This window comes from Diaphorina citri, unplaced genomic scaffold, assembly GCF_000475195.1.
Source record: "Diaphorina citri unplaced genomic scaffold, Diaci psyllid genome assembly version 1.1 scaffold142, whole genome shotgun sequence".
Lineage (NCBI taxonomy): Eukaryota > Metazoa > Arthropoda > Insecta > Hemiptera > Psyllidae > Diaphorina > Diaphorina citri.
In genome coordinates, this window is record NW_007377579.1 from 168,439 (window position 1) to 196,097 (window position 27,659).

Genomic DNA, 27,659 nt, shown 5'->3' on the forward strand with positions numbered 1-27,659 from the left:
TTTAGTTGTTCTGATGATGGCCATAGTAGTGGTCGAAATATATATCAACTCGTCTGCCCTTTTATCTGTAGTCTTGTTTATTAACGTCTATTAGATAGGGGACAGTCTGTAATCCACTCCAGTCAAGTGAAGACCATGTCCAGAAATACTAACGTCTATTAGATAGGGGACAGTCTGTAATCCACTCCAGTCAAGTGAAGACCATGTCCAGAAATATGTCTGTAAGAGATAAATTTAGCCCCGTTGTTGGTACTTATGGATGGTAGGTAGGTAGAAAGTAAAAATAAGTATCTCCTTTTTTTAAGCCCCAAATCTGGAGTTCCAGTTTCTCGTCCCGTTTGAGTGACGGAAATACCTCATCCTGTACACCGGACCTGTGGAAAATCGGGAAAATACTCGAAACAAATCTCGTGTTGTCACAAAAGCCCTTTGAACCTTTTTTCTGGGTAAGCAAAGACTCAAAGGAAAATACCTCATCCTGTACACCGGACCTGGAAAATCGGGAAAATACTCGAAACAAATCTCGTGTTGTCACAAAAGCCCTTTGAACCTTTTTTCTGGGTAAGCAAAGACTCAAAGGGAAACGTGTCCTCTGCCTCGGAGGGATATTATAAGTAAAAACATACCTCAACGAAAATATTACCATTTATAGGACTATTGACTGTGTATTTTGTCCCTTCTGTTCACCTTACTTTAAACCGTTCTATGTCTCTTCCCTACATTTTTATTATTATTATTTTAGAACATTATGATCTCTTACATCCCATAGTATCAGGTAAATATTTGCTCCCTCATATTTTTTTTTTTTCTAAATAATGTCCAAAGGACTTTTATTTATTAATACAATCTAGTTACAAACTAATAAGTATTTTTATTCTAATCTTAACAGGGACCCTCCGTATAACGTCGGCGGAGTTATCCTCTTGCCGAGCACGCACGCTCAGTCTGTCTGACAGACCTAGATCTGAGCGACCTATATCTGACAGTCAGTCTGTCTGACAGACCTAGGTCTGAGCGTGACTGCTCGGTATGAAGGTGCCGATATACTGTGTACTTTTTCGCTATACTTAGGCTTGCCAAATATCCAAAATGTCGATTCGGGACGCGAATCCGCGAACATAATTGCCAAATCCACGAACATAATCGCAAAATCCGTGGGTACCTAATTGATCAGTTCATGCGGTTTTACACGCTCCCTCATATGCCCGAGAAGTTTTCTTTCCCAAACAGCCACGACTATTAAACTGATTAGATTTCCCGTCAATTTCAAGCGGAAATTTTACTTAGGTACCGCTTGGGAAACACTTTAAGTACCACGTAGAAAACGTCTAAAATAATCAGAATACGGGGTAAGTACATTATCACCGTGTCAAGTTTCCTCAAACTGCAAGACGCAAGAGTTGTGCTGTTTTGAAGAAGATAAAAAAAACATTGCAAATATAAATTTATGTATCATTATTTAACAACATTTTCTGTTTTTTTAAACCTCGCAGGGGGCAAAGGGTTCGTAACTCCGTATTGGAGCATGAAGTGTACGGATTAACCATTAAATTTTTGTAATTATTATCTCCCAGAGCTATTAGAAGCTATTCATGTTTTCTATCCTTTACCTGCTTCCTAGATGAATTATTTCCCGTCATCTTTTGTCTAAAAAATAACATTTTGTCTGGGAGGTAGGCTGTTGAACCCAGATCTGTGATCAGTTTGTTTTAAAGCATAACACACCGTGATCATTGATCAATGATGATGATTCTCAATAATCATAATCGTAATAACTATTATTATATTACCATTGCGAAACCTTCGGATCCTTTACTGCAAAAGCCAAAGAGGTGCTCTAAGTGTTAGTATAATGGAACAACTTTTTCTAAGCTGTCAGTCTAAATAACCCATTACTTCTACCTATACTTATTCAATCTTTAATTTTTCAGTCGAAATACTCTAAACTGAGAAAACTGCTCAAAAAAATCCCAAAGCATTAGGTGTTCCCCGGTTCATAACACCAGCACGTATTCCCATTACCTAAGAAGGAAATAAGAAAAAAGAAAACATTCACCTTAAAGTACAAGTCCGTGTAAATAAACGTCCGTACATTTGTACCTCACAAAAATTCTGTACATTTCTCTCTGTGAGAAAGAAAATTCAGGAGGGGTAAAGAAAAAAGATAAAATATTTAATGTAAAATAATGTAAAGGGGAAATGTAAAGTTGTACCACAAACAAAATGTACGGAAGTGCGGTGGAGTGGCCAACTCATCCCTGTCTGCTCCCTATCCCTGAGTTCCTGTTAGCCTTGCATATTTCACTACCTTCCCGTGTTGTTTATAATTTTATCCCTTTCAGTCGGGAGAGCAGGATAAGAGCATCATGATATGCAAAGGGTTGGACAGGAGAGGGACTGTTCAAATTTACATGATGGTTTTTTTATTATGGGTGTTTCAATGCTTTTTTTTTCTTTCTTTTCTGTGTCGAGGAAACACCTCTTATCTTGGTCATTGGATAGTGCAGTTCTTTATAGACTGACCAATCCTGCAGAATAGAAAATGACCAAGTCCTGGCTAGGATTGAAGGGTTCAATAAAAGAGGGACTTTTCAAAATTAGATAGGTACTCGTACATACCTAGATAGGTACCTATTGGATTTTTCAAGGGCCGTGAAATTGTACCTGTAGACCGTAAAACCAGACATTGAACTAACCGAGTCAGGTCTTTAGTTTCATGTTGGACTCATGGACACTTCGCATTAAATGCAGGGACCCTCCGTATAACGTCGGCGGAGTTATCCTCTTGCCGAGCACGCACGCTCAGTACATACCTACCTAGATAGGTACCTATTGGATTTTTCAAGGGCCTTGAAACTGTACCTGTAAACCGTAAATTCGTAAAAGCAGACATTGAACTAACCGGGTCAGGTCTTTAGTTTCATGTTGGACTTCTGTAAAAAAAAAGCAAATAAATGTAGAAGAAGAAGAAGAAGAAGAAGAAGAAGAAAAACCCCAACGCAATGTCAACTTGAGGCTATAAATCCGATGGTACCTAAGTTACTCGTATGCCACTACTTTTACTAATTAAAAAAAAAAGTATAAAAAGAAAGTCTGGGTTGGTCAAACCCAGACAGCACACCAAGTAACAAGTCGGCTCAATACTTCAACAGTACGTCATTGTATCTCCATTTCATCCTATCACAAACCAGACAAAAAACCATACCTACCTACCAACTTACAGTGTTACTTCAAAGTTAAAAAACAAAGTCTCCAAACAAAACCGCGAACATAATCGCGAAATCCGCGAACATAATCACGAAATCCGCGAACATAATCGCGAAATCCGCGAACATAATCGCCAAATCCGCGAACATATCGCGAAATCCGCGAACATAATCGCCAAATCCGCGAACATAATCGCCAAATCCGCGAACATAATCGCCAAATCCGCTCTATGACCTGTGTAGTCTGTGTACACTATTCTACGAACTTTTAGTATACTCCGTAGATAATGGTCTCACGAAGTCTACAGTGTACTGGCACCTTTAGAAAAGTCTAAAAAAAATACATAAATAATAATAAATAAAATTACAAATCTTGAAGTAATGCGAAAGTCGTAGGTACAATTAAAAAAAAAAAAAAAAAAAAAAAAAAAAAAAAGGCCCTACCTATTGGCCGACCATCTCGTTACATGGCAGGAGAGGAATTCAAGGGACACTTGTAACCCCTTGAAATTCGTGACATAGGTAGGCAACATGGTTTGCAACATAGGTATACGTGACTCCATTTTTTGTTCGCTCTCAATAAATATATACCTAAAAAATTGGTAAAATAATGTAAAAAATCAATTAATTTATTATGTTACATCTAATAAAATAATTAAATATATAATTTGAAATAACTTAGGGTAATTTATTTTAAGTAAAAATTAAAAAAAAAAATATTTCTCATGTCTTCTACGGCTAAAACTCTCCAAAGTCTTCTTTTGCAGACGTAAATCAGAGGTAAATCACACCGCGCAGTTTTGCGCTATACCAACACTTTTTCATAAACAAACAAAAATCAAAAACAACAAAAAATAATTTTTCCTGAAATAAAATTTAATTTTGATTTAATTATTTAAATTTAAATAATAGTAATTAATAATATGAACGAAGGCTGCAAGAAGTCTTGAGAATTCAGAATAAATTGTGCAATAAAAATTTGGCCAGACAAAATGACCTCTTCTGTAACAAACACCATACATTGTGGGAATGGTAAGTGTTCTAGGGATAACACTGCAGATCCCTGTTTCAACATTCCATGAATAATTTAAATATTGTGTTTTTAAATAGTGTGTTCTAACACCTAGAAAAACACCTCTAAATGTCTACAACTTGTATATTGAGCAAGTATTGTCCTAGAAATCCCACACATAATGTTATCATTACAAGAAAGTAGGTACCTACAGTCAACCAAATAGATGATCCTCAGAGGGGCTTACTGGGAAAGAAAAACACAGTCCTTCAACCACCTTGAAGAAAATACAACATAAAATACCTACCAGAAAATATACTTGTGTTTTAGTTTTGCTCGTGTGAAAGAGTAATTTTAGTCAGGCTTCAAAAATCCTATAATTAATAGGCAATATTTACATAATGATTTTCCTCCCTCAGATTTTCTCCGGAGTATGGATATGGAAGAGAGTGAAAGCTGGAGCCAGGATGATTCCTCGTCACTTGTTTGCTCGGCCTCAGCATCCTCTGTGGCTGGCTCCATTGTGGAAGCATCTTCATCATCTATTTCTGGATCGGTGGCCGAAGCATCTTCAGAATGTTCAGATAACCCAGAGTTTTCACATGAACCTGTACATATCAACGATGAAACTATTATGTTACCGTCGGATCTGTGTACAAATTCACATCTACTTAAGAACATTCTAAATATTGAAAACATAACTAATTGTATTCCGCCAGAAGATTTAGAAACACTTTTTGTAAGTATATTTTTCTTTACTCAATACAAAAGTATTTGTTTAATTTAAAACTAAAATTTGTTTAACTTAACTGTCCACAGAATAAAAGTTTAATTCACCCATCCAAGCCAGCCTAGTTAGCATGAAGGGTATCTAAATTACAAAATTAAATTATGAATTGAATATTTTATAGGATCATTTAGTTGGAGTTTTTTTTTTTTTTTTTTTTTTTTTTTTTGAAGTAACCACAAAAAAAGACGAAAAGGATGAACTTCCGAGTGTAGGTAAACAAATCAAACACAGTCCAAAACGAACAAATCAAACAGTAGCTCAGAATAGATTAGACGAGGTCCCGAAGCTAGAGAAACTGAGCTGAAAAAGATGAACTTCCGAGTGTAGGCAAACAAATCAAACACAGTCCGAAACGAACAAATCAAACAGTAGCTCAGAATAGATTAGACGAGGTTCCGAAGCTAGAGAAACTGAGCTCAGACTTGGATCTGAAACGAGCACCTCCTAGTTCAGAGCGTGAGGGTTTGACTCCTAGTCCGAAGAGAAAGAAATTGTCAGCAGGATTCCAGGCGTTTTCTCCGGCCACTTTGTCAGATTTGGATGGGCTGAATATGATGGACTTGCCGATTCAGTTTGATGAGAATAACGACATGAATGTAACCGATATTGAGTAAGTTATTAATTTTTTTGACTAAACTGGCCATTTCTATTTTACTAGATATTTAACCAATTTTTTCACCTCTATAAATTCGATCCTATCCTACCTAGTTAGCTTGAAAGATAGCGCGTCTGCCTTGTGAGCGCTAGGTCACGGGTTCGAATCCCGTCTGGGGCGACCTTTATCCTTAACCGGTGAGGTTCGTTCTCGGAATGGCTGGCTATTTTCCATCTTGTTCTTCAATTTCGGGACTTGACAACTCGGTTTTTACAGTTCCCGAGCAAACCTCTTCAATCGGCCATCATTGTGGGATTTTATTATAGTCACAAATAATTTAGACAGGATTCAAGTGGTTATTTCATTCCGCAAATATTTGATTCAACTAATATCTGGGATTTTCTTCTACAGGCCCACTCCCACGCCAGCAGCTGTTGAAAAGCACTGTCTATTCTCGTTAATACGAGACATCATCTGCTCTAACCCATACCATCGTATGAACATGGAGGAAATCAAATCCAATCTACACCAGTGGGCACAGAAACCTGAGAATCAACAGAGTCCGTACAACACATGGGAAGATCTGTTGCAACCCGCTGTGTCCTTCCTGGCTGGAGAATATCCTGGTAAATATTTGTTTCATTCAATTTTACTTGTCAGAATTTTAGCAAAAAATTTCTTCAAAAATGAAACTAGGTATGTACCCAAAAAAGTGATTTTATTGCTGACAGAAAGGCAAAAGTTTTCATTCCTACACTGGCAGTCTAAATGAAATATGTATTTGTGACTGTAATACTGTGACTGTTCACAGTCATTTGTAGAATTTGTATGGCTAAAAACCAGCTTTAATTATACATTATACACTATGCAATGTATTATATCGAGCCTAATTTCGATTTTCAGAAAACCAACCCGAGGATTTCGTTCCATTCATCGAATACAAGATACACTATGCAATGTATTATATCGAGCCTAATTTCGATTTTCAGAAAACCAACCCGAGGATTTCGTTCCATTCATCGAATACAAGAGTAATATCGACACATATCAATGGATAGGCGCTGGGCGGGATTCAGATAATAATCTCATCCAACTGAGCAACCTTTGGAAACAGTGCAAGAATGAAACTCGTGTCACCGTGATAAATCCACCGAACGAAGCGCAGAAGAATTGTGAGCTGGATTTGACACCACCTTCCAGATATCCCACGTCTTGGACTGTGAGACCTTGTACTGCTGAGGAGAAGAAGATGTTTCATGTTCAAGTAAGTGTTAGATTTGGTCTAGTCAGGCTTCAAATGATAGTCTTCCTATGCCAAATGACAGTGCGTTGCTCGAAATAGGTTGTTTTAGTTAGTTAATTTTTATGAGTCTGAATTTCTGAAACCTTTGTTAATATGCTGACCACGTTTTATGTATGCTGTTTGCGAAAAGAAATATCTACCTCAACCGATGATGATTCTTGGTAAGATGGTAAAAAATTAAATGTCCCAGTTTCCAGTCTTTTTCCAAAAAAATACTCGTACACTTTAAACGGTTGGGGGCACGGTTGGTCCAGTGGTAACGCGCTTGCTTGCCATGCAGAAGGTCCCGGGTTCGAATCCCACCATCGACAAAAATTTGTACTCGTTTTTCGATTGCAAATATTTCAACGGGTTACTTTCTGGTGTTCCCGTGTTGACCCAGCACCTAAATGGGAAGTATTGTGCCCCTTCTCGCCCATCTGACGAAAGGCAAACTACGGGATGGGCATGCCACGCCACAGGCCACATCAAGCGTTTTACATGCAAAGTAAGTGAGAGGTTCATTTAAAAGGGCCTATGTGTAAAAAAACGTAATTCTGGGATAAATTTTACATCACTGTATTACTTAAAATGTCTCTCCTGAAAAGTAGCGAAAATCACATAGGCCGTTCTTCTTGGGAACGATTCAATTGCTGTCCACCAATAATACAAGGTAAAAAGACGTTGCAACGAAACGCAATATTCCCTAAAGAAAAACCAAATGCAGTATCTCTTAATCGGAATACTTAACTCCTGTCTGTTTTATTTCGCAGGAAAAGGAACGTTTCGACAACCCTCACAAGCCATACGTGTACCGCATGCATGGTTATGAATCAGTAGTGGGTCCATTGAGAGGAATATTCGCCATGAGTCAATCAGCACCGTATGGGAGAGGTGGGAGGGATCATTGTATGCTGACTAGGAATAGACCCACGTATATCACCATTCTGGCTTTAGGTAAGGCGAGGTCCATTTCAGTGTGAAATTTATCCTAACCCATAATAATAATAATAATAGTGCTTATTTATACTGCTCGCATAGGACTGAAAAGTCCCTTTACTCCAGCAGTAGGCTACTACTATTACTGTGGTCAAAATTCTCAAATTATATGAGGATAAAATTTCATACCTCGGCTGGGATTGAACCCACGCCCTCCTGTTTACCAGGCGAGCGCCTTGACCACTACACCACCGAGGCCACAACCCATAGATTAAAAACCAAACCTAAATCTATTGGATTGCATGAAAAACAAATACTCAATTAGTATTTAAAACCTAAAGCTGTTCAAAGTCCTCATAACCAGTGACAACGTTTCCCTTGGTCAAACCTATTAAAATAGTTGACAGGGACAGAGACTTTGACAAATAGATTAAAACATTGACAAAATTTCTTTGTGAGCTTCAATCAATCAGACATCTTCAAGCTTTTTCTAAGATTCGATCTTTTCCCCCCAACTTTTTACAATCATGGTAATACTTCCTTATTTTAATACATATTTTATTCACCAACTTAACTTACAAAATCTTCCCTAGTTGTATTTTTGGTAATTATCTCTCTTTATTTTTAATCCATTATTTATTTTATTAATTAGTTAATTATTTTATTTATTTAATTAATTCTCTTTCAGTTCGTGACGCGGTTGCTAGGTTACCAAACGGCCAAGGTACTCGTGGTGATGTGTGTACGTTGCTTCAAGATTCCCAATACCTATGTTCTACGGATAAAGATGTTGAGTTAAATACCATAGTGAGTGGAGCTCTGGATAGACTTCATTCGGAGTTTGACCCGTGTGTTCGATATGATCAGAAACGGAAGATTTGGCTCTATTTGCATAGGAATCGGACGGAGCAAGAATTTGGTAAGTGGAAGTATTTCTAACTATTAAATTGTATTGAAAATTGTTTCTTGGACGACCAAGAAACACATGGGAAGGTGGTGTCAGGGAATCTCTCGAATCCGTTGAAATCCGACAAGATTGGCAGACCATCGCCCAGGACAGACAAGAATGGAGAAGGCTGGTGGGGGAGGTCAAGGACCCTCGCGGTCTGTGAATTTTATCGCTTTTTGGCGGTTTTTGGTGTAATTCAATAATATCTTGGGAACGGTATGAGCTAGAGACTTGAAATTTGGTATGTAGTCCACAAATGAGACAAGAATGTAACTCAAAACTTTTGGTTAAGATAGGTGCTGCGGTTGGTGGTATTTTGACCGCTTTTTGACGGTTTTTGACCGTTTTTTGGCGGTTTTGAGCTATACTGACTAAAAGGTTAAAGATATTGTAAGTTACTAATGAGTGTAAAAATAAGCATCATTCAATAGGATAAGAAAAGTCGTGTGATGTTCACACCAGATTTTTTTTTTTCTTTTTCTTTTGAAAATATCATTCTGATTCATCTTTTTTTTTTTTACAGGATTGAGCAGAAAAAGTATAAAATAAATCTACTAATTGAAGGCATCTTAAAGAGGAATGAAATATTACAAGCCAAACATTCGGAAAACACATCAATCGGAAAATGTTGGAGTCAGCAATCATCAAATGTATTGAAGAGAGGTTCAGTTACCAAATCGGAAAGAGATATTCCTCTCAGTCGAATAAACCATAGATTCAATCAAATATTGAGTATTGTAAATGAAGATGTGGGTGCTAGTTCATCATCAGATAATGATAGTAGTGATGGTGAGTGAATTATTGAACTTATTACTTACTTGGATTTTTCTTTCTTTAGGTCCTGTATTTTTAGTTTTAATTCTTGTAAAAAGGAAGGGAAAAAATATCAACATCAAGCCTGTTGGGAGGCGCGAACGTCAAGAGTTCAAAGCACCAACTGGCCTATATTAACTCAAAATGTTTTTTTGGCATTTTCATCTCAACTTTTCTCTCACTTCCATTGAAATTCAAGCAAATTTTATTTCATCTTCTGTACAAGAAATTAATATTTATTCTACTCTTGGTTATTTTTGGGTGCAAATTACTGTACTCACCAGACCAATTTTAATAGGTATAATGTCACTGGAATGCATGCTTATTCTAATTCTTCTTATTAATCTCCATATTTCAACTTTCAGACGAATCTACTAGTGTTCAAGATTCAACACCTGTTGATATGTCGGAGGTAGACCTAGAAATTGTCAATCCTACTCTTCTTCCCACTCAGACATCTCAAAATGAAAACTTTGCATTCTCTAGTCATCAAGTACACGATACAGATAAAATATACCACAAACTTTTGCAATCTTATGCCATGCGGATACGAAAAAAGAAGGCAAGTTTTTTCTAATTTAAATGATTTTTTTTTTTTTTTTTTTTTAACCCAAATACCATTGAGAGGAATATTCGCCATGAGTCAATCAGCACCGTATGGGAGAGGCGGGAGGGATCATTGTATGCTGACTAGGAATAGACCCACGTATATCACCATTCTGGCTTTAGGTAAGGCGAGGTCCATTTCAGTGTGAAAAGTACCTAGTTTAATAAATGGTACACAACCTTCTTAATATTAAGTAATATTTACGTAGAACATTGTGTACCAACGTTTCCCATTTAAGTGAAATCAATTGCTAAAGGATCATCAATTTCAACCCTGATTTTTCTGATACGAAATACGAAACATTATAGGTAATTTTATCTAACCATATTCTCCCTCTGTCATGTTTACAGCCTTACATAAGCGGTAGTATAGAGTCGTGTAAACCAAGGCTGAGTGATTTCACGTTCACTCCGTTACAAACTGGTAGAGATTCTCAAATTATATGAGGATAAAATTTCATACCTCGGCTGGGATTGAACCCACGCCCTCCTGTTTACCAGGCGAGCATTATAGGTCATTTTATCTAACCATATTTTCCCTCTGTCGTGTTTACAGCCTTACATAAGCGGTAGTATAGAGTCGTGTAAACCAAGGCTGAGTGATTTCACGTTCACTCCGTTACAAACTGGTAGAGGGAGCTCTCCTACAACTCCTCATAGACATCAGCAACTATTGAGTGGGGGACATATCGTCTTGCAAGAACCAACAGTCAAACTAGAAACCAAAGATGTGAAACCAGCACTGCAGCCATTCAGTAGTGTAAGCAATTAAATGATTACACTTTGAACTTGTCCAAAAGGCCGAGAAGCGAATAATGATTGGGTGTTTTTACCACTGTTTTATTTGAATTGGATAGGCACATTTTTTATGACTAAAAAAAAATGTAAATATCCCCGTTGTGGACTTTTTCAGAGAAATCTGAACTTTGATAAAGTTCATACACCTCTAGTTAAAGTTAAAAAAAGGCCTTAAAAAATGGAAAGTAGACAAAGATTTACCTTGAAACTGTAGTTGTTTTATTTGAATTGGATAGGCACATTTTTTATGACTCAAAAAAAATGTAAATATCCCCGTTGTGGACTTTTTCAGAGAAATCTGAACTTTGATAAAGTTCATACAACTCTAGTTAAAGTTAAAAAAAGGCCTTAAAAAATGGAAAGTAGACAAAGATTTACCTTGAAACTGTAGACTTGGCCACTATTTTGTTTCCTGTAGGTATATATTTTTGGTATCAAACTATTTCTTACCGATGCTATATTTTGAATTTCACGTTTCAGATATGTAAAAAAGAAGTCATACCACCTTCTGAGGATCTTGTGAAATCTGAAGACGATGGGATATTAGCCAGTAAAAGTTGGAGGTGAGTTCATTATGTACTACTACTGTAGGATTATAGTTACTTATGTAAATGTTAAATGCAGAATATACGATATCTTGCTGAGGTACAGAAATTTTTCCCTATCTGAGTAGATACTATAAATTACATACAGGGTGTCCCAGAATTTATGCTTAAATTGTTTTTCTCGTAGCCTGTTTAAAAGTGCGAAAAAAAAACGTAATTCTTTGATTTTTAATGCGGATGTTTTGGCAATATCGCGATGCGCGAAAAATTTCGTGAAGTCCGCGAATTGGATGCCAACTTGGGATTTTAAAATATCCGCATCAAAAATCAAAAAATATGGGTTTTTGTTTTTCGAAATTTCAAACAGGCTCCGAGAAAAACAATTTAAGCATAAATTCTGGGACACCCTGTATATTGCATTCTACTTACTCTGTCATATTTATTTTTCCCGTTTCAGCGAATCAATAACATCCGGCTACTCACCAAATCTTCAAAACCTTCTCCTTAGCTCCCCTGGAGTTCCCAGTAGTCCAAGTTATCCTTCATCTCGTTCCACCGCCACCAATACCATCTCAAGTCCTCCCGTGTCTGAAATGAACCGGATAGACCCTCCCTCATCCCTCAGCTCTCCTTTCTCGGATAACTACGGCAAATATTTGAATTCCTGGCCATCACTAACATCCCTGTGCGGGAATTCACTGAAGACCAACTCCCAAGAGGCAAACACGTCCAGTAACCCGACGGCACCTCTGGAAAGCATATCTGAAGAATGTGAAGAAAAACCTGCACAGCTAGATGAAAAACCGGTCAAAACTGAGTTAGTAGATGAAAGTGAACCCGAGGACAAACAAAAACTGCAGACCGAAGTAACCACGAAAAAAGACGAAAAGGATGAACTTCCGAGTGTAGGCAAACAAATCAAACACAGTCCAAAACGAACAAATCAAACAGTAGCTCAGAATAGATTAGACGAGGTCCCGAAGCTAGAGAAACTGAGCTTTGTATTGAAAAAAAAAAAAATAATAAAAAAAATATGTATCTACCACTTTACTTTTACCTAGTTACCACCGAGTCTTCAATCAAGTATTGTGTAAGTTTTTTATTTATATAAAAAAGTTTTTGGCTTTACGAAGGTCCGTCAAATACTTTTATAATATTCGTACAATAATAGTAATTTATGATAATTTTATTATGTTGGTTGAAAAATGTGTACATAGGATATTCTTCGTCTTCGTCAAAGGAAAATATGTAATCAAAACGTTGTTGCTTGAATTTTCAGAAAAACTGCATAAGGAATCTCAGGGCCGCAAACAAGGGAAGAATGCAAGGAAACAACGACCGAAGAAAGAAAATGGAACTCAGACTCCAGGCAAAGGAAAAAATGCAAAATCAAACACAGAGGTAATTGACCAAAGGAGTTTTTACTTACTTTTATGTGTCAGCAAATCAAAATGTATAGTTTGAGACCTTGGAATTGAATACAAACTTGTAGAATGGTGAAAGGTACGTGACCGTTTAGATCTTATAGCAAAGAGGAGGAAAAATATTGTTACTTGTAGGGAAAGTCTTTACAGGGCAGGGGAAATGCTTCACCAACTCTAAACATAAATCCAATCTTTCTAATCATGATTCCAGGCACTACAACTTGCTCCAAGCGATTCAGTACCGACGATCAAAACCATTCTACCTGTCCCCACCGAGGTACCAGTTACCACCAGCGCTCTTCCTACTAGTGTCCCTTCCTCAGTCAGTAGCTCTACAGCCAGCACAAATACGCCCAAACCCCAGAGCGCTCTACAGAAAGCGCTAACCTCAACCACACCTCCACAAGGAAACGTATTGACACAACAACAATGCAAAGATCTATCACCGGACTTGAGATCGCATATATTGAAGATACAAAAGAAACATCAACTAGTCGCACAACTTCAAGAACAACCGGTGAAGATTTCTACTTCTACGTCGACAGAAACCTCGGTTCCTCCTCCTATTTATACTTCCTGTGTTGCTGGCGTCACAACCACTGCCAGCACCAAATCAGAACCTCTCCAACCGAGCCAGGAATCACCTCAGCCAATCAAAAGCTTGGAATCAGGTGCCAAAGGGATACCAATTTCAAGCGCTCCAGTTATGGAGATGTTCAAGGGGATTGGACCTAACCAGATTGGGTCCTCGCGAGTTGTACTGGTTAAAGCTCAAGGTCAAAATGCAATGATTCAGGACGGAAGAAAACCGATCATGATTCTCAAACAGAAAGGTAAGATAGTACTTCACCTACCAGCAACTTATTTTATATTCTTTTTCGGGAAAATTAGAGGATGATGCTTGTGCTATGAAAGAAAATGTCTTTACCATAGGAAGCTGGGATTGATATTTACATTTTTCATTTCCTAGGCGTTTCTTTTAAAATTCCTTCGTCCCGTCCTCTTGACTAATGAAATGTCCAAAATCTTACTGTTTCAGGCACAGAAGGTTCGATTGGAGGCAAGAATATTCCACAGCAAGTGTACTTCATTGATGACAAAACTATTCAGAACGAGCCAGGTCTCTCTCAACTCATCAAACAGCAACAGCAGGCACATTTACAACAGCAACAACAATTGCAACAGCAACAACAATTGCAACAGCAGCAGCAACAACAACAATTGCAGCAACAACAGTCACAACAGCAATTACAGCAGCAGCAGCAGCAACAAACACAACAACAGTCACAACAGCAACAAACACAACAGCAGCAACAATTACAACAGCAAACACAACAGCTATCACAACAACTCCAGCAGCAGCAACAACAGCAACAACAGCAACAACAACAACAACAACAACAACAACAACAACAGTCACAACAGCAACAAACACAACAGCAGCAACAATTACAACAGCAAACACAACAGCTATCACAACAACTCCAGCAGCAGCAACAACAACAACAACAACAATCACAGCAGTTACAACAGCAACAAATTTCACAGCAGCAACAGAACCAGTCTCAACAGCAGTCACAACTACAGCAACAAATGCCACAGCTACAACAGCAGCCTAATGTTTCCTCACAGACAGCACCGACAACAATTGCAGCAGCAATCAACACAACAACAGCAATTGCAGCAGCAACAACAACAACAACAACAACAACAACAACAACAACAACAACAACAACAACAACAGTCACAACAGCAACAAACACAACAGTCACAACAGCAAACACAACAGCTATCACAACAACTCCAGCAGCAGCAACAACAACAATCACAGCAGTTACAACAGAAACAAATTTCACAGCAGCATCAGAACCAGTCTCAACAGCAGTCACAACTACAGCAACAAATGCCACAGCTACAACAGCAGCCTAATGTTTCCTCACAGACAGCACCGAAAGTTCTGCAAACCCAATCCGTCAGCACAAGTACAATGCATTCCCCCGATAGTAATGATCAAGCTACTCAGAATACTGTGGAAACATCTCAGCCAGACAAGCAATCCTTAACACCAGGCCAAGTGCTAACGTGCGTCAGTTCAGCGCTAAACCAGTTTACACAATTCGGAGTGACCACAACATCACGACAAGGAGGAACCAAGAAGATAAACCTCACTCCAACACAACAGAAACAATTGCAGCAACTGTTGTTCACCAAACCACAACTAGTAAAGGCGGGGGGCAATCAACAAACGTTGAATCAGCTGAAACAGGTTTTGTTCCTGAAAACCGGTGTGCTTTCTAAACTGAACAAATCAGGCAAGGGTGGTGAAGAGCAGACGATTCTCTGCCACAATCCTCTGTCTACAGACAATCCTATGTCACAAATGATCATAGTGAAGCAGCAAGAGTCAAATTCCTCGCAGCTTGTAGGAGAAACTATTACGAATGAACAAGTACAGCAGTTGCAGTTTGCAATGAAGCATCATCAGAAAGCGATGGCAAAGAAGAAGAAGGAGCCAGCCCCAACGACAGCAGTGCCAGTGACAACATCAATGCCTACAACTAAGACTACAACGAGTACAATGTCTCCTATACCGTCTGTTACTCAGGGACCTCCTCCTCCTTATACTCCACCTGTGAGCACAGTAGATATGGGACAGAATACATCGGAGCAACCAGTCACACATTTGCAGCTGCATATGACTAATACTAGCAAGGTAAGTAAACCATTGAATTTTTGTACCCTTTTACTTTACATTATTTCTTAGTTTCACCAATGTGTACCGTACCTTCTTAATATTCAGAATCTCCTGAATGTGTACATTCAGAGTATTTACAGTTTCATTGAAACAGAAAATTGTGAGATAGTACATAACTGGGAGTTATTTTGAGTGAATTGTTAATATTTGATTTTTGTTTGGTGTTTTATTTTACAGGAGGACCAAGCCAAGATATCCAGTGCTGCTGCAAATATTCTTGCTCAAAGCAAACCGCTTGTAGCTCAAGGTAATTCTAGTCCCTTTCTTGGTTTAATGTGAGTTTTAGTAGGTAGTTCTTGGAGAGCCTACTTCTTCATTTGACTTCATTATAAATTATAACACTTATTTGAATATTTAGTTCATGTGACGAAGACCACTAAGTTCTCATAGGATCTCCACGATAATTTTCGTTTGTTACTAACTTCTTGGATATTGTTTTTTGCAGGGTTCAAACCACAACATGGTCATGTTTTTTAGTAGGTAGTTCTTGGAGAGTCTACTTCTTCATTTGACTTCATTATAACACTTATTTAAAAATTTAGTTCATGTGGCGAAGACCACGAAGTTCTCATAGGATCTCCACGATAATTTTCGTTTGTTACTAACTTCTTGGATATTGTTTTTTGCAGGGTTCAAACCACAACATGGTCAAATAATAGCAAGAGTAGTCGCGGGATCTAGCCCAAGAGCCGTCATTTCAAGCGGGGATACCAAATCAATTGCTGTCTCATTCACTCAAACTGCCACCAAAACCACAATTAACTCTAGTGGTAAACCAGCTACTACTCCTGCCACCACTCAAGCTACATCTCCTGACAAAACCAACCAAGCATTCCCTGTCAATATAAAACACCAAGTTGTCGGCAAATTCGTTACAGCTCAAGGAAACCAACAGATTCTAGTTCAAAATCAAGCCGGTTTGCTGAAAAACTCGAAAAATCAACCTCTAGTAGCGAAATTCGTCACTCAGGGATCACATAATGCTGCTCATATGATCAAAGTGCTGTCTAATCCCCAGGGACAGCCGTTCATAGGGAAGATTTCTACGGGAGGCATCAATTCGAAACCCATTGTGGCGAAAATCACGAATGCTCAAGGACAACCTATTTATTCGATGGAAGATTTGTTTTCCCAGTCCAATAAAGGTGAGTGTCAGTTAACTTATTTTGAACAACACTCGAAATTATTTGCTATTATTTTCAAATTTGTTCGTAGACAGATCTCCACCATTTTTCACAATCCTGGGTATCCTTAATTTCTTCATTTGTTTTCAATGATGTTGTCCGTCCGTCAACATTGTAAATTTCTTTCTTGCTAGTGAAATACTAAGGAAGTTTCAAATGCTTATAAGTTTCAAATATTTATTCACATATTATCTTCGATTATTTCAGGTGCTGCAGCCTGTTTCCGTATTGCCTCCTCACCCAACACCTCCAAACCTCAGAAAATAGTCGCCTCAATAAACTCTCCAACTCAATCAATAGCACCCGATCAGCAACAACACAAACCTCAGAACATTCTCATCAAACCTCAACAACCACCGCAACTTCTATCTCCTCAGCCAGGCTTAAATCAAATATCTGTGAGCCAACAGACTCAAATGATGACTGGGAAACCGGTTCAATCTCTGACAAATCAGCAGCTGACTGCCATTACCTCTCAAGCACAGCTTCAGCAAGCGTTGAGTCCGAGTTACGATAAAAGTAAAGACGATACGGCTAGATCTCAGCAACAGAATATGTTTACTACACAATACGTTCAGACGATACCCAACCAACCAGCTGTTAGTAGTCAGCAGAAAATTCAGGTCAGTAGCTTTTACTTGGGACGTTCTTTGTTCAAGATGGGTCTTTCTTTTGGGGGGTTGTTCTATGTTCATGATAGCTTAAGTAGTTTGAAATTAATATTAATTTTGTTTCAATACTTTCAAGTCTACAATCGTATACTAAAAGAATTGCCTCGTTCTAAGTACTGTCTTAATAGTATTTTTATCTTCCCTAGTTACTTCATTCTAATCATTAGATTGGTAGATACCGGCTGTGATATTGAATAATTTTTCGTGATATCGAGAGAGTTCTCCAAAACATCTTCCCAAGATTTTCCACCCAACCACAATACCAAAACCATCTCTTTTCCCCAGGTTGCTCTATCACAGGCAGACAACACACAACAATTCCAGCAGTATCTCCAAACCAACCAAATCCTCACTCAAGTTGTCACCAGTTCAGACCAGCTACAAAACATTGCCGCTAAACCCCCGGCCAATGTACAGCAGAAGAATGTGATCAATATATCGCAGCTAGTGACTAACATGAATACCACCGGTGCTAAGGATGAAACGTTTGAGGGAGACCAGTTGAAGAACGCAACGGTTGTACATCAGGGAACACAGTATGTAACTACATCGGTGGCAGGAATACACCGACTGGTTCAACAGGTACTTTGACTTTCTATTCTACCCAAGGCGATAATTTCGCCCTTTGTTTCTAATTTCTTGTGTTTGTGTAGGTACATTGAATTATAAAGAGTCTAAATAAACACATAAAATGGGTCAATACCCTGAATTCTGACTTGACTTTTCGGAGATTCATCTTGAAAAGAAGAACATCAGTAAGTTATACTCTACATGATTGGGTGACATCATCAGTGTACAAATCGCTCATAAGATAGGAAAAGGGCTTCAAGAAAGAAAAGAAAAACCAAAATACTCCTCAATAATTAACGCTCTTACAGTATTCTCTTCAAGAGGACGAGGAACAAAACTGCAGTGATCTAAGGTTTTTTTTCCGGTCGTTCTGATTCGTTTAAATAATAAAAAAAATACTGAATACCATCTTCCTAAGTTCAAAATTATTTGATTGTTTCAGCCCAGTAATAAATTCATCACAACAACAAGTACAGCTCCACAACTAGTTCGAATGGTACCTGCCGGTAGTTTGAAAAACCTGGGAAGTAATCCGTTCATATTGACAAGTGGAAAGGGTCAGCAGACTACCATGACAGATGTGAGTTTATTGAACTTGATTTTCTATTTAATTATCTGTATAATTAACAATCTTATGATCTATGGCAAACTGCACTAGGTAGAATGTGTCTTTGGTCTGTTTATGGATAACTTGATTTTAGAACTAATGCTGTAATTTAGACAAAGCTGCCAAGGTCTAAACCCTGAGTTATTCATGAAAACAAATCATTTTTGGTACTCCTGAAGGTTGTTCTAAAGGTTGAACATAATATTTAAATTTAACGATTAGTTTGAGCAATTTGACCATACTGATAGATTCTGACGTGAATTTGTGAAGATTAATCTTTAAATTTTGAGGCCAAGTTACAACGTTATGGAGTTGTTTTCGGGTATTTTAGGATAAATGGAAGCTATTATTCAATTACCTAAACTTTTCCTTTTTCTTCATTTTCCAGCCATCTCAACTAACAAGCCAAGGTACCGTTCTGCTCGCTCCCCAAGCCATTCAAACGACAAACGGCCGTACACTAACCTTAGTCCAACAGGGAAACGGTCAGCCATTATTATTGCCTTCTAACTTTCAAGGCGGAACGCTCAACATCAAAACGCTGCAGGGCATGAAAGTCATACCTTTCTCTCAAAACGGTAAAGTTCCTTCTTTTTCCAACAAAAAATATACGTATTAATAATGTGCATTTTTCGTGGTAATTTTATGGCCGAACTTACCACTGAGAGTTAACACAGTGTCAAGAGTTTTTTTTTTTTATGTCACCCATTTGAGACCAAGGGATGGAATTTTACCCTCGATATAATTTGAGAATTTGTCCGTACTAATGGCCGATCTTACCACTGCGAGTTAACACAGTAGTAGTGTAGCTACAAGCGTAGATTTTTGATTATGTGCAATGTGCTGAGCCGTGAGCTGATTTTTGCCGAAAATTCGGCTCACGGCTCAGCACATTGCACATAATCAAAAATCTACGCTTGTAGCTACATTACTCACAGTGTCAAGGGTTTACTTTAACGTCACCCATTTAGTTTACACAGGTCAGTACTTCTTAAACTCTGGACTAACTGAAAACAATCTGTGGTAAGATCGGACATAAGAGATTTTGTCAATTTTTGTGTGAATGCACCAGTTTCCGAAGGCTCGCTGAAGTTCAGCAACTTCGCACTTGGTTAATATCTGGATGGGTGGCTATCTGGGCAATTCCTTAGTGCCGACTTTTTCCGGTCGCACTCAGGCTGGGTGAGTTTAATGTGAGGAGGCTGGTAGCTTGTCGCCGAAAGGAGAGTAAAACACCTGTCACTAAACACCTTATTAGTTATAGAGTGACATTAAACCTGCATCAAACTAGGCCATAACTACTGTAATAAATCCCTTACCCTACTTAACTTTTGTCTTTATTCCAATCATTCTTTTTTAAAGGGGGAGTTGTTTTACCAAGTGTTGTGTATATCCTTGAAAGTTGCCTAACTTTTCAATATTCTTTTTTGGTTTGCAGGTCGCCAGCAAGTACTAGCGCGCATAATACCTCCAAATGTTAAGTCCGCTCAACAGCCTGTGGCCAGTGCACCTCAGAAACCTAACGTAAAGACTGATGGAGATCCTTCACCTACGTAGATAGAACATAGAACCTATCTAGATAAGGAAATGATTCAGTTCTTAGGGTAGGATCACATGATATGGCAGAGCGATATAATTGAGGACATTGATTGAAGAAGGGCGTAAGTTGGAAATCTGTGTTTTGAGAAAATCGGCTTTAACGTTTTTGGCATTCTTTCCTGAAAAAATTGTAAGCTCAACTTTGTCTGAAGTTATATTGATGGTAGACTTAGTAACTTTGTGAAGGTTCATTTTAAGTATCTAAATATGAAAATAACTTTTACTCTTCACTGGTAATAACTTTTTGTCTGAAGTTACTTACTTTTATTTTTCAAAGGGTTTTGAATCGATTTGACATATAAATTACGAATATTCCAAGGGGAATTCCCTTTTTTTTTAAGTATTGAAAAAAGTCGAACTGACGCCCTTTTTCAATCAATATTTTTCTAAACCAAATAAATATTGGTCTAGCAATCATGTTTTAAATTTTCAAATGTGATTAAAACAGAAAGTAGGAACTAAAACAAACACTTAAGATTAACTTGATACCTATGGCGTCAAATTTTTGCTATGTACTATAGAAAATTGTCAGGTTATATATACTAATTGTCAGGTTATATATACTATAGAAAATTGTCAGGTTATGTTGTTCATATAATACTCTCAACCCGGACGTGCTGGGTTCGAATACCGGTTGGGAGGAAATTTTCAAACTTCCCCCCTTCCCCAAAAGGTATTGTAGATGTAAAAGTAATGCGAAATTCATTCGAACTTTTTTTTGTCGACAGTCGACATGAATAGACGAGTAACACCCCTGTCGACTTCTTACTGTGATCAATTTGTGTTTTGTATTATTTTAGCAGTTAAGTTTAAGGTATGTAATTATTATTTGTGTTTATGTGTTGTTTTTATTAGTGATAAGTTAACTTTAAGTTTGTAAATATTACTGGCAGCATTGTTTTGTACTTTTTATGCACTAGATTTTTTCGTAAGAGGATTTTCTGCCTTGATTGTTTTTTTTTTTTTTTTTTTTTTTTTTTTACAAGCTCCTATTTTTTCCTTACAAAGTGGGAATTTGGTCCGCGGACAATAGTTTAAGAACCACTGCCTTTAGATATATCTAATGTGAAATTCATGAAGGTAATTACTGAATTGTTTCCTTTGTTTTTTTTTTTTTTTTTTTTTTTTTTTTTTTTTTTTTGAGGATTTTAACCAGCTCCTTATTATTTTGTCCTTACGAAGCTGAGTGAACACGGGGTCAAGTGCATTAGAACACATCACATGGCTTCAGGCACACTCGATTTGTCAAGGTTAACTAACCTTTCCCTTGGGATCAATTTAGTTCGAAAATATTTACCAAAATGTGTACCCCGATTTACGAATTTTCCCAGCATACAGTGTCAGATAATCCAACTACGCGCCAAACTCAACGTTGCTTAACTTTCGTGTTCTTGTAGTAGATTACGAAGAATATTCTTTCATTAACGCTCTCTTTTTGTAATAAGTTTTCCTTGTAAAAGTCAATGCAAATTTATTTTGTAAATAAGTAAGCTTGAGACCTAAGTATGTACATTTTGTAAGTTACCTTAGTGCACAAGTCATAAATGTAAAATTGAGATGTCTAGTTTATACCTATTTGTGTTAAATGGGTAAATAGTAATAATTATCTAAGGTATAGGTAGTAAATAATGTTGTACATTTGTACAAGAATTGTACAAAATAATGTACAAGATATTTCAAAATATCGTTTGTATTAAGATACATGAATTTATTGTATTTACCTTTGTAAATGTTAGAACACTTTGCACTTGTAAAGAGAACAAAACATCCCTTGGTTTAAGAATTCTTGTGAGGGAACTCTGTACAAGTTATAATATTTATTTTATTCTCATGTACTTATAGAATTAGAATTCCTAATGTATACCCTGTTTAAGTGATAATGCTGAGTATTCCTATTATTTAAATATTGTTTAATAGAGCTACTTACACAAAGTAAATCATACATCGGCGTTGTTTATTTCTTCTAAATATTGTCAGATTATGTGCCGCTCTGTGTCTACTCTATCGGTACTGAAATTAGAAATTGACAAAGAAAAGGAATCTGAATAATTTATACAATTTACATATTTATTATTCTTTTATACATTACCTACCTTGGTTAGGTATACCTAAATAGAACAAAGAGAAGGTAGAACAATCACATTTTTCTCTATTTTCGCTCTAATTTTATCTGTTAAGCCTACTTTATTAGACAAAAGATTAATACACCCTAATGCCCCATTTAATAAACTGTTTAAATTTAACCGAATGGGATCAAAATCGGAAGAAAAATCGCACAGTTTAGCCCGCTATACATAGATACAGTACAGAAATTTAACAGAGATTCACATCCTTACGAATGATTATCACTGAAAGAAAAACAAAAAAAAAAACACATTTCATACAGATATAATTGGTATTGGTACAAGTAGGGCCATTAGCTACTTCAGCCCTATGCCAATACGATCTTGTTAGATCTTTTGTGACTGCGACCTGAGACCATTAAAGTAGTCTTGGTGACGGTGATGTCAGAATATTACGAAAATGAAGTGTAAATTTTTAAAGTTTCTCTCAGGAACTGCTGACAGCTTTGGGGATCAATCGAGGGACTTGTCGCAAAAAAAAAAAAGACTTCTAAATAAGCTGTACATAAGCTGTATATTTCTTATGGGCTATAAGTCGTTTTTGCGTCAAACCCCTCAATTACTCTCTGTACTGTCAGCAGTCTAGCCAACTCTTCTTGTTTACAAATGAAGAGAATTCTCACACTTCCTGTTTCCAAAGAACTTGCATAAGTGTCCCAGCACCCGATGTTTTCAATAGGACCAGTTTCACCACTTGCGGTGAATTCGAACATTGAATGGTTGATATTTCAAGTTGTTGATATCTCTAGTAAGTTGTTGATGGTTGTTGATTCTGCAGGTGATTACATAACAGATGCCTGCCTGTCCAATCAATAGATTTCTTAGGAGAAATTCTTAGTAGGTGAGCCTAATCATTACCTACTTGTCCAAATACCGATTTTTTGGTCAACCAAATTTGGCACTTGAATGCTTAATATTTTGAGGAAGATTTTGAAGAAGTGGTCCGTTTAACTTTTGGAAATTTGGCCTGATTTTAAAACCAGCTGGCTGTTCACTTTCAGTGCCAAAAAGCAAGTTTTATAATTTTAAAAATATAATCTGGTGTGAACATTTTACGAAAGGCAGGTTGAAGAATAACGGATGAGTGTCCACCTCAAAATCTCTAGTTCTGGCCAGTCTTTTTCTTCTTAAAGTCTCAATACTCTTTTGGCTAGGACCACAATCGGAGGTTAAATCTAGTTTAAATTTGGAATTGAGCAAGTCTGATTGGTTGATTTCAACCTTTTCAGCCAATCACATTGCATTAATTAAAACCAAGTTTAAACTTCGCGGTCCTTGCCATCAGGCTTTCTTCTTGAATTCTCAATGCTCGCTAGAAGAATTTCATGATTCTTTGCATCTGTTCATCGGTTAGTTTACATTTACTGAAGTAGTTACGGCATACTTGATTATCTTTGGTGATTTTACCCAGAGCTGCCGCTGTTCTGAATATTGTGTGTGCCTCATTTTCTTGCTTGAACCTGAAACACAAAATAATAAATCAAGACATTCATCCCACTATCTAAATATTCCTACTAATCTTATTTGACAAAGAAGAAAATAGGTAAACACGCCTAAAGTCTTAACTTTGGCCAGCCTAGTTAGCTTGGACTCTTGGAAGGTAGCGCGTCAGCCTTGAAAACGCTGTCACGATTCGATCTCCGCCTGCGTTTCCTCTATTAAACTTCCTTGGCTGCAGATTGGCCATCCCGTAGTATGCCTCTCATCAGATGGGCGAGAAAAACATAATTATCTATTCTCATTTAGGTGCTGGGTCAACACCAGAAACACAAAGTAACTCGTTGAAATATTGCAATTTAAATGTAATACTTTCTCATTACTAGTATAGCTTCTCTATAATAATAATAATAATAATAATAATAATAATAATAATAATAATAATAATAATAATAATAGTGCTTATTTATACTGCTCGCATAGGACTGACAAGTCCCTTTACTCCAGCAGTAGGCTACTACTATTATTGTGGTCAATTTCTCAAATTATATTGAGGATAAAATTCCATACCTCGGCTGGGATTGAACCCACGCCCTCCTGTTTACCAGGTGAGCGCCTTGACCACTACACCACCGAGGCAGGTAACATAGAAACTAAAAAGAATACACATTTTTGTCCATGGTGGGGCTAAACGTGTCCTTTTAGAAACTTACCTCAAAATATTCATAATAGTTTTCTCATGGACATTGAGAGTATGGTGTGGCATAACTCCTATCTGGCAGACCAGGCGTCTCGCACATTGTGATTGGTCGTAATCCAATATTTCAGCGAAAGTAATGAACGTGTTTTCGTTGACGAATGGGAGTTGAGATTCCAGCTTGAGCTTTTCTATCTCCTGAAATGACGATAGAATAGAATATAAGATACCCGGTACATTGTTTATCCTGCTGAGTTAATGTTTAAGTGTGTCTCAACAAATGTGAGGAGTTGTGAACGCACCTACTCAGTCAAACTCTCAGAACGCGGGGAAAACCAACTCCTTTCTCGAAAAAGCTCAACAAATGTGAGGAGTTGTGAACGCACCTACTCAGTCAAACTCTCAGAACGCGGGGAAAACCAACTCCTTTCTCGAAAAAGATCTGGTACCACCTACATTCAAATACTCGTACTAATTTACATCACATTGCATAATTTGATAAATTTGCAGGCGTTCATTAAAATTGCTCGTAATCTTGTTTCACTTGGGTAGGTACCTACTCATACCTATATATCGCGGTAAAAAATCACACTTTAAGATTAGAGGTAAATCAATTGAAATCTAATGACTTATTTCAGTCTAAATCTACCTAGCGGTTTTTTTTTTAAGAGGTTTGACAGAGGAAACTGTAACTGCTATGGTCTTATCGGCCCGAAATCGAAGAGAGAAGGAAGACAGGATAGGAGAAAGCCAGCCGTTCCGAGAACGAACATTATCCCACCAGGATGAAATCCGCCCCGGGCGGGAATCGAACCCGCGGCCTAGCGCTTACCTAGCGGTTTAGTGAACTGTTTAACTATCTCAAAACAGGTCGCTGTGGAGCCCCTTCCCCTATTCTATTCCATTTCACCCCTAGTCCATTTTCACCCATCCTTACCTGATCTGGAATCGACCTCTTCCACAATCCCAGCAGTTTGCCGGCAGCATGCGCGGGTCTCTGCCAATGCTGATAGTCTTGCGCTAATTTATGCATGAGATACATTCCCATTAGACCCATAAACATCATGAGCGCGAGTCTCATGAAATGTCCTCCCGCTCTGATGAGAGCGCTTAGCGCGAGAATGACTAGACATTGATAGATTGCTTGACGGTTCAGCATTTTGATAAACGTTTCACATGAGATCCTGAAAATATCGATTTTAATTTTAAGGTCCGGGGCCACAAAGTGAGTTTAAACTCCGATTAAGTTTTAATCTCGGTTTAAGCCTTATAAACAAATCTGATTGGCTAAAATTTTTGGAATTTTTAAAAATCAACCAATCAGATTGCTTATTCCGAGAGTTAAAAACTTAAACCGAGTTTAAACTAATTTTGTGGCCCCGGGGGTAAGTAGGTAAGTAGCTGTTTTTGAGTAGATACCCAGTGTAATATAATAATGGCCGGGCATCTTGAATCTCATTGGCTGATTGCCAATTTGATTTCTAACGGCATTTAACCAACGAATCCCCTGTTAAAAAGCAGAAAATAGCCATCCATGATGCATTTGGATTAGATACCTACCTATTATTTACTCTCTAGAATCTATGCTCAGGTAGGTAGGTGGGTAGATGTAGGTAGGTATGTATGTACGTATAGGTATGTATGGACAAAAAAGATCAATTTAGACTTTTAGACAAACCTTTGAATCCTGAGACACTATCGTCTACTCCATGTTCCTGTGGAAAAATATATTCAGCACATAATCCATCAGCGGCATTATTGAACTTAGTAACCAACGATTTTCATTGAATAGTTAGACACATCAATATACCTAGAATATGTTAAAATTGATTTAATCTTATGTGACGGATACGCCAAATCGCAGACGGCTACAAAATGATTTGTTCGCAAGAAGGCAGATTTTAATATGTATTTACGAGTAAAATAATGCAAAAATAGAAAAAGCACATGCAAAACTATCGGCTCACTTGATTTTATTTAATTTTTCTTATTTAGGTAGGTATTTTATTTATTTTTTAAGGCAAATTAATCGCAAAAATCACCAGCCCACACGGTCAAAAAACAAACCTAACCGCTCAAAAAGTTCGAAGGAAACTGATGGTAAAAAAATGGTATTACCAAGTTAATCCGATAGAACCGTTTATGTAACCGTTTCTTAGGAACGCGTCTATTGAGAACGGTCAAGTAATAATTGATATCAAAACCGCGACATGTTAAGGAAGAAGAGTAGGATGGGTGAGAAGTTTGGTGGACTTATTCACAAGGGCTGAGCTTTGTATCTTAGACACGCATAATGAGTGGTGGACTTATTCACAAGACCTGAGCTTTGTTGCTCAGACACGCATAATGCATGCTAGTACTCCAGTACTAGGCTTAATTATGAGTTTATGAAGATTATGTAAACATAATATCAATTCTATTATCCCTTTGTTACATGATTAACTTTATTTTGAATTGGATCATCCTTACTATAACTTGTTACCTATGTACTATTTACCTAGTTACCTATGTACTATTTTTGTTTGTCTCAAGTAAATGTGCGTCTAGATACATAATTCATTAGGAACATGGTAGAGATATGAAAATAATACGTATAGGTAATAAATTAATAATAATTCATGATATTATCGGAAACTTCCTATTCGAAGATGTTTGTGGGTCGCGGAGATTCCCAAGAATGATTGAGCACAAAGGAGGGTGAGGAAAAAATTTGGCACCCAAAAAGGAACGCGAAAATGCAAGCCAAAAAAAGACAAATTTGGCAATAATGAAAAAGTGGAAAATTTTGACTCCAATAGACGGAAATTTTTTGGTAAAATAAAAATGAGTAGAATCAATATAAATTCCGGAGGATGTAAGTGACCCTCAACCAAAATTCCAAAAAATAAAAAAACAGTAGGAATTGGCATTCCTACAATCCATTTGATACAACCAAAATTGTGGAAGTAGAGATACCGTCCAAAACTTTTCAAACACCCTATGTTCACTTCCACTTTCATCTTCAACTTGTTCTAAGTTTAACACAACTTTAACCCGTACCATTAGTAGAAATGAGGA

General features: G+C 37.4%; 2 protein-coding genes across 2 annotated transcripts; one reads left to right on the forward strand and one right to left on the reverse strand.

Annotated features, from left to right (window-relative positions):
- Positions 1-4,075: 4,075 nt before the first annotated feature.
- On the forward strand, positions 4,076-21,239 carry LOC103504951. Its single transcript, XM_026820380.1, has 20 exons — positions 4,076-4,238; positions 4,638-4,961; positions 5,336-5,618; positions 6,015-6,229; positions 6,593-6,867; positions 7,659-7,842; positions 8,513-8,743; positions 12,815-12,936; positions 13,171-13,792; positions 13,999-14,329; positions 14,376-14,554; positions 14,596-14,633; positions 14,728-15,672; positions 15,892-15,961; positions 16,344-16,859; positions 17,106-17,521; positions 17,855-18,151; positions 18,582-18,719; positions 19,135-19,324; positions 20,185-21,239. Exons 1-20 carry the CDS (start codon positions 4,199-4,201, stop codon positions 20,301-20,303), a joined length of 5,535 nt encoding a protein of 1,844 aa, XP_026676181.1. The 5' UTR covers positions 4,076-4,198; the 3' UTR covers positions 20,304-21,239.
- Positions 21,240-22,434: 1,195 nt separating this feature from the next.
- LOC103504942 lies at positions 22,435-26,796 on the reverse strand. Its single transcript, XM_008469247.3, has 4 exons — positions 26,281-26,796; positions 25,540-25,786; positions 24,619-24,800; positions 22,435-23,928 (listed from the first exon to the last, which is right to left on the reverse strand). Exons 2-4 carry the CDS (start codon positions 25,759-25,761, stop codon positions 23,781-23,783), a joined length of 552 nt encoding a protein of 183 aa, XP_008467469.1. The 5' UTR covers positions 25,762-25,786; positions 26,281-26,796; the 3' UTR covers positions 22,435-23,780.
- Positions 26,797-27,659: the final 863 nt, after the last annotated feature.

What these genes read in the sequence shown, in the direction of transcription:
- LOC103504951 (XM_026820380.1), top strand. Translation starts at nt 4,199, where the DNA reads ATGACCTCTTCTGTAACAAACACCATACATTGTGGGAATG. An exon ending in TTTAGAAACACTTTTTGTAA is followed by an intron (nt 4,962 to 5,335) that starts GTATATTTTTCT and finishes TTCCGAGTGTAG; the next exon opens with GCAAACAAATCAAACACAGT. An exon ending in CTCCAGCAGCAGCAACAACA is followed by an intron (nt 14,330 to 14,375) that starts GCAACAACAGCA and finishes CAACAACAACAG; the next exon opens with TCACAACAGCAACAAACACA.
- LOC103504942 (XM_008469247.3), bottom strand. Translation starts at nt 25,761, where the DNA reads ATGCTGAACCGTCAAGCAATCTATCAATGTCTAGTCATTCTCGCGCTA. An exon ending in AGAGGTCGATTCCAGATCAG is followed by an intron (nt 24,801 to 25,539) that starts GTAAGGATGGGT and finishes TCGTCATTTCAG; the next exon opens with GAGATAGAAAAGCTCAAGCT. An exon ending in ACTATTATGAATATTTTGAG is followed by an intron (nt 23,929 to 24,618) that starts GTAAGTTTCTAA and finishes TTTGTGTTTCAG; the next exon opens with GTTCAAGCAAGAAAATGAGG.